Here is a 21,182-nt window from a genome sequence, read left to right on the forward strand (position 1 = left end):
TAACAGAATAATAGATATGTAATTTATTTAATTTGGAGTATTCCTTATAGGTTGTTTTATTTTGCAATGATTTCTAAAATTAACTTTAATTTTTAGGAAGGTAACTGGAAGGAGACCGTGAATGAAACTGGGTTTCAACTGAAGGTAAGAAGATCTTTATGAAATAATTTGACGGGTTCCTTTACAATTCCTAGCACAGTGCCATGCATTTAGTGGATACTTGGTATTTATTGAATGAATGAATGTTGGAAATAGACCTCGCTTTTGCAAATATCATTGCTAATACCATTGGTAAGGTTTTCAAAGAAACACTCTGAATTCACTTTGGATTTCCCTTATTTTAGTTACTAATGAGACTAGAGTGGGCATATTTATGAATTTTATTCTGTAGGGAAAGAACATTTTGAAGCAGTGATTTAGACATAAGCTATAGATTTTTCCTGCAATATGCGCATATACTTTGCATCTTTTTTTTTTTAACCCCCTCTGCCTTTACCACTGCCACTCACATTCTTGCCCACATACTTACTCATTTTTTTATGAGATATGAAAGACACTTCTTTTTTTTTTTTTAATATTTATTTATTTATTTGACAGAGAGAGACACAGCGAGAGAGGGAACACAAGCAGGGGGAGTGGGAGAGGGAGAAGCAGGCTTCCCGCTGAGCAGGGAGCCCGATGCGGGGCTCCATCCCAGGACCCTGGGATCATGACCTGAGCTGAAGGCAGCCGCTTAAGGACTGAGCCACCCAGGCGCCCCATGAAAGACACTTCTGAATTGAGCTTGGCGTTCCCAATCATAGCAGACTAAAAGATGAGCTATGTGTCATGCTTCTTCTGTCTACTGGGACATGGTGGTCAGCTTTGAGTGGACATATGAGTCATTTTCAATTAGTGTCTGTTAGTGATACAGCTTTTCAAATTTAGTCATTATAATTTGTGTTTGGGAATGAAACTGTTATCTAAAAATTGAAAAGCAAGGTATGGTGTGATGGCCACCCTAACTCCTATCTGCTCTCCCTGTTGGCCCCAAAAGTAATGTAAACACAGGTTGTTGGCAAATTTTTGAAAGTTTTTCTCTCTTGTGTATACTGAACAGGTAAGTAGAAAAATGTAATGTAAATTGATAGGATATATAAATTGATGAGCAATTGATACGATAATTAAGTAACAAAAGTTTAATAGGTCTAGACAACAAGAATGGAATGTCTTTACAGTAGTTTTGAAAACACCCCCTAGAGATTTATGTATTGACACTTAGGGATTTGAAATTTAGCACAAAAAAACTTGGAAGAGAAAAATTTGTTTCTGCATGGAAAATATAATCAAGCATCTAATTCTGTCATAAGCTGATATTCATATATAAAAATTTTATTGACCGGTTGCATGAAAAAATTAGAATTTTGTTGGCTATAATTCATTACTTTATGGTACTCAGAATATTGGAATTTTAATTTAGAGTTGGATTTGAAATAACTAAAAACTTTAAAAAATGTTTTTATTTTGATAGGTTTTCTGAGAACTAGTGTAAGATATTAGGAGCTAATATTAAGGAAAAGAGAAAAGTAAAACATAATTGTTTTGATGACTTCTCTTTATGTAACAGTCATAGATTTAGTCATTAGTTTAGTAACTAGTTCACAGTTCTTTGTCCTTGAACCCAGTATTTGGCCATGACTTTGGTGACCTTGAGAGACCTCTCGAGTTTCTTCATCTGTATAGACTCTGCTGTTTACTGAGTGGATTGAATCTTGCGTATAGGTGCTATTTAAGAGTTAAAATGTTTCATATTTGGGTTGCCTTATGGTAAAACCTCAGTTTCACTTTTCTAAGGTCTTTGAAAGGTAATACTTAATGCGCAGTATTAATAATTTGAAAAGTCAGACTCTTAATGAAATAGAACAGAAATAAGATGTATAAAGAGAGTTTGGAAATCCTCGTGTCCTGCTGTATTCCTTATTTTGTTGTGGCTGGTTCTTATTTTAAGTCCTTTCATCAGTGAAATGGAATCTTTTAGATCACCTTGCACATATGTACATGCACGCATGCATGTATGTAAGGTTCATGTACATACATGTTACCATCCCATATTACCTCTCTTTTTGGTTATAAATTGTATGTAAAAATGGTTGGTAAAGGAAGTATTGGAAACTATTTCTGTGAAAATGAGATTGTTCTGAATCAGGCCAAATATTTATATTTTTAAAATATTATATTTTATAAGGATATTTGACATTGGGGGGCACTTGGGTGGCCAATTCTGGATCTCAGCTCAGGTCTTCATCTTAGGGTTGTAGGTTCAGGTTCAGGCCCTGCATTGGGCTCTGTGCTGGGTGTGGAGCCTACTTAAAAAAAAAAAGAGAGAATATTTGACTTTGGCCTTTGGCTTTTGGATTGTCACCCTCAAATTGAAATGTCAGCTTACTTTAATTTTCCTTTTTTTTTTTTTTTTAAGATTTTATTTATTTGAGAGAGAGAGAGCAGAGGAGGGGCAGAGGGAGAAGGAAAAGCAGACTCCCTGTGGAATAGGAAGCCTGACATGGGGCTTAATCCCAGGACCCTGAGACCATGACCTGAGCCAAAGACAGACACTTAACTGACTGAGCCACCCAGCCGCCCCTGATTTTCCTTTTTTCACATGTTTGTTTAATTTAATATATAGTTTTGGCCTACTAGATTAATATTTTCTTGAGTCTTTTTAGAGTAATTATTATACCCAGCAAGATAATTATACAAATCTAGTTTCTTTTTTTTTTTTAAGATTTTATTTATTTATTTGAGAGAGAGAGAGCGGGAGTGGGGCAGAGGGAAAGGGAGAGAATCTCAAGCAGACTCCATGCTGAGTGTGGAGTCCGATGTGGGGCTCAGTCTCAGGACCCTGAGATGATGACCTGAGTCAAAACCAAGAATCCGACACTTAACTGACTGAGTCACCCAGGTGCTGCCCAGGCGCCCCAAAAATCTAGTTTCTTTTTTATCAGTGCTCTACTTAATATAAACATGAGCAATAACTCTTTTCATCACTGCTTTATATTGGCATTTTTTGTCTTGAATATTTATATAAATATTCATGTTAACCAATTTAGTGAAAGAGCAAAGAGTTTAGAGTAATGAACGTATCAACTAGTTACTTTAGTATAAAGTAATACTGTTTTAACTCCCATTAACTCAATTCCTTACATGAAAGTATCATCCATATACCCAAACCTTAAATGAATTTACGCTAACTCAGAGGAATCCAGAACCCTGTTTGTTGCTTGGAGTAGACTGCTCGTGTCCCCAGTCTGGACTTTTAAAATCTCTGCTAATCTGTGTATTACACAGAAATGCGGAGAGAGCCATTGTGATTCCAAATGCCGGGTACCTACAGAGTATCAGGTGCTCCTTTAGGTGCTATGGAGACAGTAGTGGATGAGCTGAAAATCTTCATAAACTCCCATGTTCTTATGGAGCTTATATTTTAGTAGCTGGAGACATTAACATTTAAATAAGATACTTGAAAATAGGTATGTCATCTTTGTTAAAAGAGTATGACAGCAGAGATTTTTTGTCCAGAGATTATTTTGAGATAGGTGACCATAAAACTTATTGTCCAAATGGGGACACTTTCAAGAGTAAAAAGGGGCACTATTAATAATGAGTCTAGGACAACAAGCATAAACCAGGACTGTCCTGGGTAAATTGAGTCACATGGTTGAAGAGATAACATTAGAGCTGAGACAGGAATAGGAAGCCTGCAGTGGAATCAGGCTGGGAACCAGAGAAGAGGAACATTAGAGAGAGGCCCAAGCTGGGTGGTGGTTTACTAGGCAACATTTGGGGGAAGAGAAGAATCAGAAGATGAAATAACCAAGGGAAGACAAGATCCAGGACAAGGAAAGTAAAATACGGAATAAGAGCTGGGAAAGAGGAGGAAGTGGGGACTAAAGGAGAACATGGGAAGTAAGGTAGTAGGATGGGGCTAGAGAATAGTTGGGGTTATTTTTCCTTACGCACGTTTGTCTTGTGCCAAGCTTTGTGAGGCACTGGGGGTACAGCAGAGAACAAAGGAGATGAAAGTATTGCCAGAGCCACCGATGTGCAGCTCCCAGGGGCACCATGTGCATTATGCCTTTTTATGGCTCTTATATTCTAGTGGACAGCTAAGGCACAAGGGAACAAGTAATGATGTCAAGTTGTGCTGTTTTCAAGGAGATGAAAGAAGGTGGTATGAAACAGTGATGGGTCAAGGGTCTTCTTTAGATATTTGATGGGGAATCTGAAAGAGGGTTGGTAAACTGTCAGGTTTGGAATAGTCCAGGTGCTTTTTTCGAGATCTGGCTTTGGGGACATTTTTTTTTTTTTTTTAAGATTTTATTTATTTATTCATGAGAGACAGAGAGAGAGAGAGAGAAGCAGGCTCCCAAGGAGCAGGGAGCCCGATGCGGGACTCGATCCCAGGACCCTGGGATCATGACCCGAGCCGAAGGCAGACGCCCAACCATCTGAGCCACCCAGGCGCCCTGGCTTTGGGGACATTTTAGGCAACTTTTCTGCTTATGGAATCTCATGAAATGGTGAGCATGGTGAATTGGGTGTTCTGATGGACCTGACTTGACTGGATATTGGGTAAGCAAAGGTTAAGATGGTAATGTTTAACTTTTTTTTTTTTTTTTTAAAGATTCTATTTATTTATTTGACAGAGAGAGCGAGAGTGAGAGAGGGAACACAAGCAGGGGGAGTGGGAGAGGGAGAAGCAGGCTTCCCACAGAGCAGGGAGCCCGACGCGGGGCTTGATCCCAGGACCCTGGGATCATGACCTGAGCTGAAGGCAGATGCCCAACGACTGAGCCACCCAGGCGCCCCAATGTTTAACATTTTATATGACTTTTAAATTGGTAAATTGTTGATATTAAAAGTAAAAAATAAATTGGCATTGTTAAGAATTTGAGATTCCAGAAAAGGTACAAATGAAAATATCCTTCTTTACTCATAGTTTTTATGTAATTTCATCCTCATTTAAAGAATCACGTTTGTATGTGAATATAGAGTCTTTAACACTTTGGTGTTTAGTTATTTTAATTAATTAAAAGAACATAAGGGAGTAATATATGCCTTAAATTCATAGGAATGTTTATATGTAAGGACTTTCATGTGCACTAGCTTGTTTGCCCCTGAGAAGTCAGAAAGGTCAAGAATTCGTGAAATACTGATTCTAGAAATAAGAGGATCCCCAGAAATCAGTGATAAATTAAGTTTCTATAGATGGTCTTGATAGCTTTTTGAATTTCTTGTGGTCTGAAGTTCTAAGAGCCTGAGTTTGTGGAGTAACATATTTGTTGCATTTGTTTTTATTTTCTTAGCCAAGTAATTTGGGGAGCCCCAGGATTGTTTTGTCTTGTTTTGTTAATTTGGGAGTATATGTAATTATGGGTTGGAAATTGGAGTAATATACAATTTTCAAGCTGATTGCAAGTTTCAGACTACATTATAAAATTAATTCCTGATTTAGCCACCTTTTTTTTTTTAAAGATTTTATTTATTTATTTGAGAGAGAGAATGAGAGAGAGAGAGCACATGAGAGGGGGGAGGGTCAGAGGGAGAAGCAGACTCCCCACTGAGCAGGGAGCCCGATGCGGGACTCAATCCTGGGACTCCAGGGTCATGACCTGAGCCGAAGGCAGTCGCTTAACCAACTGAGCCACCCAGGCGCCCATGATTTAGCCACCTTTTATGAACTCTGTAGTTTCTGTGCCTGGTCAGAAATAATTCAGTGTTTTGTTTTGTTTTTGTTTTTGTTGTTTTTTGTTTTTGTGAGAACCTAGGATAGGATTTGGATATATTGAAGTATAAATTTTATAGAATTCAATTATTGTTCAGTGCTGATCCCTCTGTTCCTCCTTTGAGAGCAATTATTTAGAATGAGTAAAAATAGTTAAAAAGTTAAAAAAAAAGGTAGTTAAAACGTTGTAACATTTTCTGACAGCTAGATAGAAACTAATTTAATGTCATTTCGTTTTACTTTAGTGTGTAATATTTAGTACAGGTATTTCCATACTTCTTTTTTAAAATACTGATCATGACAGTGAAAAAAACAGTGTACATTTGGTTTGGATTCCATCTGGGAACCAGCTGCATATGCAGTAATGCATATGCTTCAGAGCGGTCGTTTTATTTAGTTTATCATTGTTTTTCTTGATTTAGAGAAAGGTAAACTACTTTTTTCCCGTGACCTATTCTGACTTGTGATAATGCAGAGCTATGTATATATATCTATTAGTGTGTTGATGTTTATAATTGTTTTACTTTGGTGCCATTGAATGCCATGTATTCAGTTTAATTTATTAAAACATTGTTTTTGTAGTGTTTTCAAAAATAATTACTAAGGTTTCTTTTTTTTTTAGATATGTTTATGTGTTTGACACAAATGATATGAAGAAAACTGTACTTGAGCATCTTAAATCTAAAGGGAAAGTAAAACTGTTTAGATTTATACCCTGAAATGTAATTGTATTAAGTGAACAAATTATTTTTTCCAGGCAGACTCCAGGTTAAAAGCGCTTAATGCAACATTCAGAGTGAAAAACCCAGACAAGTAAGGTTTTGTTTTAATAACAGTTACAATGTTGTTTTGAATGGTGCCTATCAATTTATTAAATTTTTCATTTCTGAATGTATGCACTTTATTTGCTAACTATTTTAAATAGTAATTCATGTTTAGTGAAATCCTCTTACAGTTAAAACTGATTTTGAGATTTGGTAACTTAATTGGGTTTAAGGTTGCAAGTAACTGAAGTTTTAGAAAATTAAACCACTGCTTTTTCCTAGAAGTATTTATTAAAATGTTGTTGAAGATAATCAGAAAAATAAGAGAAGTAATTTTTAATTTCATATGAAATCATTTTTCTTATATGACTTTGCTTGTCAAATATGTATAAATCTCAAGTTAAGATTATTATATATTGTGTATATATTTAATAATAAACTACTTTGTATGCCAAGAAAACTTGATAAATGTGTACTAGTATAATACTTTCATGGAGATGTATTTATATGACACTTAATTCATTAACATCAGTTTGGTGTTTGTGAGACCATTTCTATAATAAAGGAAGCCTGTGCATTCAGAAAAAAATTTCCTTAGGCTGGGACCTAGGCATTTCTTAATATTTTGGTTTTACTCATTCTCTGAATTGGGTGGATAATTCAGGTTTTTCATTATATGGAGCTTTACCTGGCCTTTGATTCAGCTAAATTTTTCAAATAGGAAGGTGCTCAGGCAGATGAGGCTTTTCCATTTTTGCCTTCGAAGCTCATGAGATGCGTTAGAATTTCTCTAGTTAAGCCTTCAGCATTAATTTCTATGTGGTGTAAATTCTTACCAAATGCCAGGTTTGCATAGTTTGATAACGTATTATGCCTGACTTTATAAATCATAACACATTAACATAATGCCTTTGATTTTTAATAATAAATTTTGAATATAAAATATAAATAAATATTTAAAATTTTGGTGATCAGGAAATTGTGATGGTAACCATTGAGGGTTTTTTTTTTAATAGTCTTATTTATTTATTTATTTAATTTTTTTCTTAAAAGATTTTAATGTATTTATTTAACAGAGAGAGAGAGAGCACAAGTAGGCAGAGCGGCAGGCAGAGGGAGAGGGAGAAGCAGGCTCTCCGCTGAGCAGGGAGCCTGATGCAGGGCTCGATCCCAGGACTCTGGGATCATGACCTGAGCCGAAGGCAGCCGCTTAACTGACTGAGCCACCCAGGCGCCCCAGCCTTATTTATTTATTTAAAAAATATTTTATTTATTTATTTGAGAGAGCAAGAGCATGAGCAGGGGTAGGGGCAGAGGGAGAGGGCGAGGGAGAAGCAGACTCCCTGCTGAGCAGGGAGCCTGATGTGGGACTTGATCCCAGGACCCTGAGATCATGACCCAAGCCGAAGACAGATGCTTAACCAACTGAGCCACCCAGGTGCCCCTTAATAGACTTTTGAGAGGAGTTTTAGTTTTACAGAAAAATGGAATGGATAGCACAGAGGTCCCATATATACCCTCTGCCCCCACACATGCACAGTCACCCCCACTATTAACATCCCCCACCAGAATGGTACATTTGTTACAATTGATTAATGTATATTGACCACACTATTATCACCCAAAGACATTACATCAGGGTTCTCTCTTGGTGTTGCATATTGTATGGGTTTTGACGAATTTATAATGACACATATTCATTATGATAGTATCATACAAAATATTTTCACTGTCCTGGGGCGCCTGGTTGGCTCAGTCTGTAGAGCACATGACTCTTAATCTCGGGGTCATGAGTTCAAGCCCCACTTTGGGCGTGGAGCCTACTTAAAATTAAAAAAATAAATAAAAATAAATAACAAAAAACCCCAAGTATTTTCACTGTTCTAAAAATCCTTTGTGGTCTGCCTATTTATCCCTCCCTCCCAGCCCTGGCAACCAGTGATCTCCATAGTTTTGCCTTTTCTAGAATGTCATAGACAGTATGTAGCCTTCTCAGATTGGTGTTTTTCACTTAGTAATATGCATTTAAGGTTTTACTGAGGTTTCATTATAAAGGGTATAATGACATACATGGTATATAAGAGATGTTCTCTAGGTAAAGAACTAAAATTTTAAGTCACCCTCCAAAAAAAGCTTTGAGAAACCTAGTAGGCTAGCTAGCTTTATGACTTTGGTGGATGTACATTCATTTGAGGAGCATGTAGATGAGACTGTTTTTAAATTAATATTTTAATATATGTTCAATTGAATGTTTTTCAATTTAATGAAAAATTTTATCAATTGAATGTTGTCTTCCCTTTTCTGGCCTAACCAGGTTCCTGGATTGTAAAATTTTATTTAATATCCATATTATTATAGAATTTTAAATTTGATATGACCAATAACATAACCAAGCAGTTTTTTGCTTTTGTTCTTATGAAGTGTATAATTAATGTATAATTAGTAATAGAATTTATTTGCCTTAAGTTCTAGATAAGAGGATTGTCTATGTCATTCACTGGTGTTTTTTTTTTAAAGATTTATTTATTTATTTATTTTAAAGTAATCTCTACACCAAACATGGGATTCGATCTCATGACCCCAAGGTCAAGAGTCACATGCTCCTCCGACTGAGCCAGCCAGGCACCCCTATATCATTCATTGTTAAAACAGATTCTTCACGTACAGAATCTCTGTTCTAGCTATGTCATATATTATATATATTGTATATACTGGGTCTAGCTGTCCCAATATATAATTATTATTCATACCATTACTAAAATAGTTTACATCATTAAGATACTTTTATTCTGTCCTTTCTTAAAATGTAGAAAACCAGAAAGATTGTTTTAGAGGGATTACCAAAATGATACTAGCTTTACGCATGTTTATGTTTCTTCAAAGGGTGCCTGGCTGGCTCAGTTGGAAGAGCATGTGACTCTTGATCTTGTGGTCGTGAGTTCGAGCTCCATGTTCCGTGTAGAGATTACTAAAAATAAATAAATAAATAAAATAAGATATGTTTCTTCAAACTAGACTGTTAAAGAGCAGTTTGGAGATGGACCTCGAGTCTTCTACTTTTATGTGGCAATATTTAGACAATATTTGGGCAATATTTAGGAGGTAGACCAAGAGATTAGTAGAATGAATGGGGGTGAAAGAGGGGGGCAGAAAATACAGGTGGCACCCAGGTTTCATTCTTTAGAGTGCTAGGGAATACAAGGAAGAGAGATTTGGGAGGGATAGGGGAAGATAAGTTGAGCTTTGGGTATGGAAGCAAGTAGAAATGTCTGCTAGTCAGTTGGTGTTATAGATCTGGTGTTTATTAGGAGAGAGATTTGGGCAGGAGGTGGAAATTTGGAATTCAGTAGCATATACATTATAATTGTGAAGCTTTGTGAATGATAAGTCACATAGAGTGTTTCGATTGAAAGATTGATTATTAAGATGGTTGAGGACCCAGGATTGGACCCCAAGGAGTGCCAACTCTTTGAGGGTGTTTTCCAAAGTGTAATCAGAGGATTAGTAGCATCTGAATCCTGTGGGTTGGGCTTGTTAAACCTTCAGCTTTCTGAGTCCCACTAAGGTCTCTGTGTACAGTTTTGCTTGTTCACACCCCTCTCCTACTGAGAGGCCCTTGGTAGCGTTTCTAACAAGCACTTTAGAGGTTCTTTGCACGCTAAAGTTGGAGGTGTAACAGGTGGGTGAAGGAAATGTATACTGCAAAAGAGACTTCAGGCAAAACCAGAGAGTAAAAGGAAAATCATGAGAAAATGAAACTGGTGTCAAGGGAACAAATTTTTGAGGAGGGTGAGGTCAGCTGTTACACTGCTGAAAGGACCAAGAAAGATGAGGACTAAAGGATGTCATTGGATTTTAGCAACATGAGAATAATTAGTGTGTTTGTCTGGAGCATTTCTATACTCTGGTGCTGGAGGCAAAACTAGATTGCAGGGGGCTGCACGGTGAATGGGAGGTGGTGGTTGCTTGAGAGAATGCCTTGTCAAAGTGTGCCCGTGAGAGGCGTGGGTATGAGGGTGTGTTAGCAGTTGGGTGTGTTGTCAAGGGAATGTGTGTATGTATTTTAATATAGGAGAGTTAATTGATATGCTAATGAGAAGGAGCTTGCAGAGAGTGGAAGTTAGAAAATAGGAATATGGGGTATAGCTGGGGTAGAATCTAGAGTATTGATGGGAAGAAGGGTCCTCGAGGGAAGGAAGAAATAATAGAGGTAGATGTGTTTACTGGCAGGAGATCCTACTAATGGCTGTGTTTAATGTGTGAAGCTTGGTTGGAGAGCGACAGGTGGTGGTATCAGAAGTTTCACATCTTTATGCAGAATGGTGGTTATTAGATTAGGGAAACAAAGATTACTGAGCAGCATGAAGATTGAGGTTCAAGACCATGAGTTTAGCGCCAGGAATTTTTTCAAGGAACTTTTCAGACAAACAAATTTTATCTCTATCTCAGTTTCACAGTAAAAATTATGAAGTATGACATCTTTCCTTATCTTTAAAAAGATCAAAAGAAAATATGGTGGTTTTATTTTAAAGTTTTTTGAATTTGTATTGGTGTGTACATAAAGCCAGCATATAGTTAAGTAGAATCAGTTTTGTTGTTCTCAGGAACTGCTGTTTTGTCTTTCAGTTTTTGACTTGCTTTCATGAGAAAACAATGATGTTTTCTTTCTGTCCTGTTTCAGGAGATTTACTGAACTGAAACACTACAGTGATGAGCTGCAGTCTGTCATCTCACATCTTCTTCGAGTCAGAGCTGTAAGTGGTCCCCAGGGCTTTGTGACACACATTCATAAGGAAGTGCTTCTCGCCTGATCACGTTTTTAAATAATGGATGGTGTTTATGATGAATAGCTGGTTTTTGCATTCAGATTTGGCCTGTTCCTCATCCAAACTGCATTTTTTTTAAAAATGTGAAATGTTTTCTTGCATAAACAACTTGAAGGTTTTTAGCCTGTTGTTTTCTCTGTAGTTTGTATATGGTTGTTTTGACATCTTGTCAAAGGCCTAATCCTTTCAGTGTTGGAATATAATTAAGTAAGTGTGGGAGTTTAGATCTACATGCAGTGATATCCTTGTACTTTCAAGGTTTTTTGTTTTTTTTTAAATAGTGAAATAGTTTATATATGTTGGGCTATCCTGTGCCTGTGCTCTTAAATTCTCCTAAATAAACTTGTTTGGGGTAATAGTCTGCCATGACAAAAGAAATTAGAAATTGAGGCATAATCACTGAACTTAGCCATATGGTTGGGCTCTGGTAGACATGGAACCCTTAGAACTTGGCTGTACTAGAGACTTTGAAAGGGGTACCTGGGTAGCTCAGTTGGTTAAGAGTCTGCCTTCAGCTCGGGTCATGATCCTGGAGTCCTGGGATTGAACCCTGCATTGGCTTCCTGCTCAGTGGGGAGTCTGTTTCTCCCTTTCCCTCTGCTCCTCCCCCAGCTCATGTTCTCTGTCTCTCTAATAAGTAAATAAAATCTTTAAAAAAAAAAAGACTGAAAGATACTGGGATGCCAGGTCTAGGATCACAACTTAGAGTGATTGGAATCCTCTTGAAATACATTATCTGGGATTTGTTTGAATGAGAGCATCTACTGGTGAGGAGTGGAAAGTGGGGGCAGTTTTAGATGTAACTAGATTGGCCATGTAATAATTGTTGAAGGTAGGTGTTGGGAAATGGAAGTATGTTCTACTGTTCCCTACTTATTGTATGACTGAAGATTTCTATGATAAAAAGTATAAAAAAATAAAATAAGAGAAAAAAATCCTTTTGAATATCTTTATATTGGCCCAGTCTTCTGTTTAACCATTCAGAGTACCATTAGACTCCCTAAATAAATTATGAGATACTTTCTAATAAAAGAAAAGGTATCTGTGAGAATTAGTAGGCTAGAGTCAAGAACTGGGTATTGGGAAGCTGTGGATTGATAAGGTAATTAGACAACAGTTCTTGTGGAAAGTTGGGGGTAAGGGGGACAGAGACACCCCAGAAGACTGGAAGAGTAATTCATATAGCTTTGTCTTTTATGCTAGAAACCTTGGAGAATCGATTTAAATTAGAGGTCTGGTTGATTGTGAAAGCTGTATCCTTTTTAAAGGCCTTCAACCAAAGGGAAGGGTGGGGAACACAGTAGAAAGCCTTATTTAGCAGGAAGGTTAACAGTTCTGGGAGTTCGAGTAGGCAGAGGTACATAATTGTACACTCACATGACTAACCCCAGGTATTGAGAAGTTCTCAAACAGCCTTTCAGACCCAGAAGAAAACTAAAGAACAAAGCAGAAAAACAGCTAGAATCGGATTTATCAGAAATCTCCGAGATGAGTGTGAATTGAGCAGAATGTAATGGTTAAACACTCAGAAAATCTGTGAAGTATAGGTAATAAATTTAAGTGAGACCTAAAGGAGGGAGACGTAATTGTCATTGCTGTGAGACTATTACAGATCATTTAGCCTGAAGGAAGGTATACATGATGCTTTCATAAAAAACAAGTAAAATTGTCACAAGGCAAGATAACCATAGTGATTATGTGTTGTTTTCTGCTGAAAGTGTATTTTTAAATGTGATTAATATTTAATAACCTTTAAAGATTATGGCAAAATTTAACCATATCAAATTTGTTTCTGCCCTAGGACTTTTATTTGCTCTTCCTCATGCCCGTATCACTTTTCCCACATGCCCCACCTTCAAGAACCTCTCTTGGCCTATTCTCTTTTGTCATTCATTTCTCATCTCAAATGCCTCCCTTAGAGAAATCTTTCCTGGGCATCTTATATAAAATAAGATGCAATTTTCTATCATTTTCTGTCATTTCTCTGTCATATTCTGTCATTGCTGTTGTCTTTATAGCAACACTGTCTGACATCGTGTTCTAATTTGTTAATGAGCTCCCCTACTAGTACATGCGAGCTCCACAAGAGCAGGTTTGTTTTCTCGTTGCTAAATCCCTGGAATAATGTCCAACTCATAGACACTCACTATATATTATAATACATTGAATGAAGGAACAAATGAATGTATATGCTGACATTTTTATGTTTAAGAAAAATCTGAAAAAACAGAAATTGCTTCTTTTATTTTAAATTCCAGTATAGTTAGCCTACAGTGTCATGTTAGTTTCAGGTGTATAATATAGTGATTCAACAATTCCCAGTGCTCATCACAACAAATGCTTTCCTTAATCCCCATCTCCTGTTTCACCCATACCCCACTCACCTCCCCTGTGGTAATCATCAGTTTGTTCTCTATAGTTAAGATAAATTGCTTCTTGAATTTAATTATAACCAACCAGGGAGAACTGGTTAGTAATGTATATGTGAAAAGAACCTTTAAAGAAAACAACCTTGTCATCAAAGAATTTGTAATACATAAGTAAGAGAATTCTGGGTATAGATATTTATCCCAAGCTTTTTGTTTGTTTGTTTTTTGCTCAAGATTCTATTTATTTATTTATTTAAAGATTTTATTTTTTTATTAGAGAGAAAGAGCACACACGAGGGGGGAGAGGGGCAGAGGGAGAAGCAGACTCCCCGCTGAGCAGGGAGCCTGACGCGCGGCTCGATCCCAGGATCCTGAGATCATGACCTGAGCCGAAGGCAGACGCTTAACCGACTGACCCAGGCATCCCTACGATTTTATTTTAAGTAATCTCTACACCCAATGTGGCATCAAGACTCAAATGCTTTACTGACTGAGCCAGCCAGGCACCCCATCCTTAACTTTATGAAAACAGGCTTCAGAAACTTTAATGACATTAAAGATAGCTTGAGCTCTTGAAAGGAAAGGCAGCACTTGATCTGTGAATCAAATTGAAATTCTGAGTGAATAAATAAGAGAAAAGCCAGTGAACGATACAGGATGCTTTCTGATTAGCTAAAATTTTGATTTTTCTAAAATTGGGAGAAAGGCTATTTAATCATGGACAGTAACAGAAAAGTAAAAATGAAAGCTTAAAGTCCCAACGCACCACAGGAAGGGCCTTTTTGTAACAGTCAGAATGTCAAGAGAAGAAGGCTTAGACGCTGTTTGAGACAGAGGATGAATTCTTTTATTTAATTATTGTATTTTATTTTTGAGACAGAGGATGAATTCTTAACAGATGAAGGAAAATAGAATTATTTGACCATCTTTTCTATCAAGGAGAATTCTTTTGAAAGTAGAAAAGGCAAAAAAGTTTTAGATTGGTTAAAGAGTTAAATATTTATCAAAATAGAACAACCAGAAAGAGTGGGTGGCCTTGGACTGAGAGGAGCTGGCTTTGGACTGTGTCTCTGCCATTTATTGGGTCCTTCAGACAAATCTAGCTAAAAAAATGGGAATATCTGCCTGGCACATAGTAGGTACTGAATAAATATTTGTTATATGAAGGTGCCTTATTCATAGAATTATGAGACTCAGATGAAATAATTTCTGTCTTGTAAATAACAACGGAAAGGGGGCACCTGGGTGGCTCAGTCCTTAAGTGTCTGCCTTCAGCTCAGGTCATGATCCCAGGGTCCTGGGATAGAGCCCTGCATCGGGCTCCCTGCTCAGCGGGAAGCCTGCTTCTCCCTCTCCCACTCCCCCTGCTTGTGTTCCCTCTCTCGCTGTCTCTCTCTCTGTCAGGTAAATAAATAAATAAATCTTTAAAAAGAAAAATAAGTAACAATGGAAAAATAATATTGATCTGTATATCAACCAGTGCTCAAGCATATATAATATTCTTATCAAGTTCCCACAATAGCTCTTTAAAGATAGTACTGTTACTGTCCTCATTTGTAGATTAGGAACAGAGGCAAAGGAAATGTACTAAGTGAAATTAAATAATTTGTCTGAGACCACACGATAATAGATGTGTGGAGCCAGAATTTCCACTTTTGCCCGACTTGAGAGCCCATGCTCTTAACTACCTACAAATGGTATATTGACAGAGCACATGAATTCAAGTAGATTGCGCAAGAAGAAAACTGATTTTCATTGAGTCATCCTCCTTATTGCCAGGACCCTTAACAAATGTCATCTCATCTAATCCTCACAAAGTTATATGATGAAGGTCATTTCCATATTGAAAGATATAATAACAAGGCTTGAAGTGGCTTAATAAATCTCCAAAGTCAAACCCTAAAGTAAGAAGGAGCTGGAATTTGAACTCACATTTGTCTGACTGCAGATCCCATATTTCCTACTACAGTATATGCTGCCTCTTTAGGGAGAAATCAAATTTAAAAGGGAGGGGGGAGGTGCACCTGGGTGGCTCAGTTGTTAAGCGTCTGCCTTCGGCTCAAGCTGCAACAGGTTCCCTGCTCCGTGGGAAGCCTGTTTCTCCCTCTCCCTCTGCCCCTCCCCCTCCTGTGCTCTCTCTCTCTCTCTCTCTCTCTCTCTCTCTCTCGCTGTGTCTCTCTCAAATAAATAAATAAAATCTTAAAAAAAAAAATAGAGGAAGGGGGTCTCTTCTAAAAAAAATAAAAGGGAGGGGGGAACATTTAACTTTGCAGATACTGTAAATTATAATTATTAAGATACTACTTGACATGTTTGTCCTAAGGATGGTAATCTCTGGCGTTCTGAAATATTTAGTGATGGTGCAGTATAAAGTATTACATGCAGCTCGTTTGGGAACCACTGTGGCAGTAAGTATCAATAGTTAAATCTCATAATCTTTGAATCCTTAGGAAATAGTTCAAAAGAAAAGAAAAACTATGCATGTCTAGATTTTCAAAATAAGATCATCTAATAGAAAGTCCTGAAACTGTCTTTTTTAGCATTAAATCAGCTACTACTTCAATGAGGATAGAAAAGGCGTTCTTTTTTTAAATTTGTTTATTGTTATGTTAATCACCATACATTTCATCATTAGTTTTTGATGTAGTGTTCCATGATTCATTATTTGCGTATAACACCCAGTGCTCCATGAAGTAAGTGCCCTCTTTAATACCCATCACCAGGCTAACCCATCCTCCCACCCCCTTCCCCTCTAGAACCCTCAGTTTGTTTTTCAGAGTCCATAGTCTCTCATGGTTCGTCTCCCCCTCCGATTTCCCCCCTTCATTCTTCCCCTCCTGCTATCTTCTTCTTTTTTTTTTTTCTTAAAGTATATTGCATTATTTGTTAGAAAAGGCATTCTTACAGTTCCAAATGATTCTGAGCTGTGTAGAATGATGGATGAGTCTGTCACATTTCTTCTGCTGTCATAGAATTTGCTAGGTATCACACTTTCCCTGTCAGTTGTCAGATGATCAGTTTTCAAAAGGAAAGACTTCTCAATAGAAAGGAAATTGAATAGCAGTCGGAACTAAATCGTTGGATACAGCCCCTTTTCCCTGGCACCAGTATTCTTGATTACCAATGACCAATGAATTAATTTGGTTTTAGGTTTTATCATTTCTGTTTTATTTCTCTGCCATTTTTGCTTTTCCTTTTCTCTAGAAATAATAATTTTTGGTTATAGTTTTTCTTTGCCTCATCTTCTTTTTCACTGCTTAATGATCTAGGTACAAGTCATTTTGTGTTTTAGTTGGCTAGATCCATTTGTTTCCATGAATAGCTGATACCAGAAACATTGGTCTCATAACGAGTGCTGAGTGTCTGTGGTCTAGTTCATGGGTAGGTAGTTCCTCCTGTGGTTGCTCACCTTTTTGGTATAGGAAGACTCTTACCTCTTTTGGGCATGTTCTGTGGGTCAAATTATTTTTCAGAGTTCTAATTATTATGGTAGAAGATCCTTTTGTACCAGCTCCCAGGAGTGACATACTTCAAAGAAACAAGCTTTTAAGTCCTTGGGATTTACAAACTTTGTCTTTTTCTTTTTTAAGATTTTATTTATTTGAGAGAGAGCGAGCATGAGCAGGGGGGAAGGGTAGGAGGAGAGGGAGAAGCAGACTCCCCACTGAGTGGGGACCCCAGCTCAGGACTCGATCCCAGGACCCTGAGATCATGACCTGAGCCAAAGGCAGATGCTTAACTGACTGAGCCACCCGGGCACCCCCAAACTTTGTCTTTGAACATTTATTTTGGATCTGCATTTTGTACTTAAGTTGCTTGTAGTTTCTGTTCTTACGTGGTTAAAAAGTATTCTCCCTCTTTCATACTTAATATCTTAGTGGGTGATAAAATGCTCAGCTTTCAAGAGGAGATTTGATCTTTAAAGTACAAAGATCTAGGAAAGTTAGTGGTCTAGAGTGGCATTTTCCATTTCATATTCTCTGGAATGCCAGTTCTGTATGATGTTTTCTAGTGCAAACCATATCTCTCTTAAATAGGCATGATTCATATATGTTGTTAAAGGTCTAAAAAGTCCTGTGGAAAAGAAAAGTGTTAAATTTTATTATCTCCCAAACTTACTTGATGATGGAACAACTTTAAAAAAAGCAAACAACTGGGACGCCTAGGTGGCTCAGTCGGTTAAGTGTCTGCCTTTGGCTCAGGTCATGATCCCAGGGTCCTGGGATTGAGTCCCACATCGGGCTCCTTGCTCAGTGAGGAGCCTGCTTCTCCCTCTCCCTCTGCCTGCCACTCTGCCTACTTGTGCTCTCTCTCTCTGTCAAATAAATAAATAAAATCTTAAAAAAAAAAAAAAGCAAACAACCTTTGACACTCTCTTTAGACTCAAAAAATAATTGGGAAATAACATCCTTAGAGAAATTAGTTGAGAGGTCTGGGGACAACTCTGGAATGTTTCAAGCAGAATGAAGACTATGAGCTTTGTCCTGAGTCTAGTGCAGGGATGGGCAGACTTTTACTGAAGGCCAGATAGTAAATATTTTCAGCCTTTTGGGCCATATGATCCCTGTAAAATCTATTCAGCTCTGCTATGAAAGCAGCCATAGACAATGCTGACATGAATGTTCTAATAAGACTTTACAGAAACAAGCTGCAGTCCTGTGGGTGCTGCTCCCTAGTCTAGTGGGCAAGCCAAGGAGAGATGGAAAACATTTTATGTTCCTCTTACACCTGCTCCAAGTATTTAGTGCTGGTTCATTCACTTGAAGCTGAAAGTATTGAAAGGGTTAGGATTTGTTGTATGGTTAACGCCTAATTCTTCAGATTATTCACATTTGAGTAAGGAATTAGGGACATAATTTATCCTCAGGGTTTACATTTAGAAACTGTGTACCAAGAATTTTTTTGTGAATTTTTTTAGGGTTTAGGGTTTTATGTGGGATTACTTTTGGTCTTCAGTTCATGTTCTAACACTTTGGAGGAGAGTTTGTAGTGTTTTGTCTTCTGTAAAATTTGTGTGAATAGCTAGGCAGTATATATTTCATCTCGATCTAAATTATAATTCTATTTTTATTAAAATATCTAACATGTTGGTTAGAAGGAGTTATCGTGATAAAGTAGCAATGAAGTATGTTGTATGTATTCAGCATTTATGTATAAAACAATCAATAAAATTGAAAGTGTTTATTTTTCCCCCTGATAAATGCCACTTTGAGGACTTTATCATAAGGAAACAATCTGAAATTTAGCAAAAACTTTATTCTCAGACATGTTTATTAAAACATTATGTATAATACCAAAAAACTTAAGGATAGCTAAATATCCAACAAGGAGTGCTTATGTATTTTATACACTGCTAGATGGAATTTTATGCAACTAATTAAAGTGGTATTTATTAAAAGGAATATTGACCTGCTGGATAAAAATATTATCACTTAAAAAAAAACCATTTATTTATTTATTTATTTATTTATTTATTTATTTGAGAGAGAGAGAGAGAGAGAGCATGAGAGGGGAGAGCATCAGAGGGAGAAGCAGACTCCCGCTGAGTGGGGAGCCCGATGCGGGAGTTGATCCTGGGACTCTGGGATCATGACCTGAGCTGAAGGCAGACACTTAACCAACTGAGCCACCCAGGTGCCCCTATCACTTTTAATATAGGAAATTTTAAAACAATGATTAAAACATATTTATATATGTTCTTTATTTTTATATATGTGTGTGTGTGTATGTGTATAAAAGCAATTACACAAATACGATGACAGCAGGTTTTTTTCCCCCCATGATGAGACTTTGGGAAATTTAAGTTTTTTCTTTTTCATATTTTCCAAGTTTATTGTACTAAGCATTTTTTTAATGAGGATAAAATTTCTCTTTTTTTAAAGAGTAAACTGTATATAACTTTGATCTAATAGTAATTTCTTTTAAAAATTTATTCCAGAGAGTAGCAGATCGACTCTATGGTGTATATAAAGTGCACGGGAATTATGGGCGAGTTTTCAGGTAAGCATTATATAAACTTTTAAAATAAATGATTAGCTCTAATTAGCTTTTTGCCTGAGAACTGTAATTCTTGAAAATTTATGGGTCTGAAATGTAGTTTAGTTTTTATTTATTTGTTTTTTATGTTATGGCATAATTACTTAATTTTTTATTCAAGTGTACTTAACATACAGTGTTATATTAGTTTCAGTTGTACAATGTAATGATTCAACAATTCTGTACATTTCTCAGTGCTAATCAAGATAACTGTACTCTTAATCCCCTTCACCTATTTCACCCATTTCCCACCCCTCCCATGCCCCACACCCCCTTTTGTCAACTACCAGTTTGTTCTTTGTATTTAAGAGTCTGGGGGTTTTTTTTGTCTGTCTCTCTTTTTTTGTTTTGTTTCTTAAATTCCACATATGAGTGAAATCATATGGTATTTGTTTTCCTCTGTCTGACATATTTCACTTAATGTTATACTCTCTAGGTCCATTCATGTTGTTGCAAATGGCAAGATTTCATTCTTTTTTATTCTTTTTTATTTATTTTTTTAAGATTTTATTTATTTGACAGAGAGAGACACAGTGAGAGAGGGAACACAAGCAGGGAAGTGGGAGAGGGAGAAGCAGGCTTCCCGCAGAGCAGGGAGCCCAACGCGGGGCTCGATCCCAGGACTCTGGGATCATGACCTGAGCCGAAGGCAGACGTTTAACGACTGAGCCACCCAGGCGCCCCTCATTCTTTTTTATGGTTGAGTAATATTCCATTGTGTATGTGTATATACACACAATGGATAAGGAAGAGGAGAGCTAGATATATATTTATATATTTATATTTTTACATATCTAGCTCACATCTTCTTTATCCATTCACCTATGGATGGACACATGGGTTGCTTCCATATCTTGGCTATTATACATAATGTTGCAACATACACAGGGGTGCATATATCTTTCCGAATTAGTGTTTTTGTTTTCTTTGGGTAAAGAAAGTTTGGGTAAATTCCTAGTAGTGGAATTACTGGATCATATGGTAATACTGTTTCTAATTTTTGAGGAACTTCAGTGCTGTTTTCCGTAGTGGTTGCACCCCCACCGACAGTGCAGGAGGATTCCTTTTTCTCCACATCCTCACCAACACTTGTTACCTCTTGTCGTTTTGATTCTAGCCATTTTGACAGATGAGAGGTAATACCTCATTGTGGTTTCAATTTGCATTTCCCTGATGATTAGTGATGTTGAGAATCTTTTCATGTGTCTGTTGTCCATCTGTATGTCTTCTTTGGAAAAAATGTCTATTTGGGTCTTCTGCCTATTTTTAATTGGATTATTTGTGGGGTTTTGCTGTTGGTTTGTATAGGTTCTTTATATATTTTGGATATTAACCCCTTATCAGATATATCATTTGCAAATATCTACTTTCATCAGTAGGTTGTGTGTTCATTTTGTTGATTGTTTCCTTCACTGTACAAATGCTT

General features: G+C 37.0%; 1 protein-coding gene across 1 annotated transcript in view; it reads left to right on the top strand.

Annotated features, from left to right (window-relative positions):
• SNX4 (sorting nexin 4) overlaps positions 1-21,182 on the top strand; it is a 73,920-nt gene that overhangs the window by 22,766 nt on the left and 29,972 nt on the right. Inside the window, exons 5-8 of the mRNA XM_034999977.1 lie at positions 97-144; positions 6,519-6,574; positions 11,207-11,279; positions 19,659-19,720. Coding sequence (XP_034855868.1) covers positions 97-144; positions 6,519-6,574; positions 11,207-11,279; positions 19,659-19,720 — 239 coding nt within the window. The remainder of the gene's footprint in view (positions 1-96; positions 145-6,518; positions 6,575-11,206; positions 11,280-19,658; positions 19,721-21,182) is intronic.

This window comes from Mirounga leonina, unplaced genomic scaffold (genome assembly GCF_011800145.1).
Source record: "Mirounga leonina isolate KUSES-001 unplaced genomic scaffold, KU_Mleo_1.0 Mir_115, whole genome shotgun sequence".
Lineage (NCBI taxonomy): Eukaryota > Metazoa > Chordata > Mammalia > Carnivora > Phocidae > Mirounga > Mirounga leonina.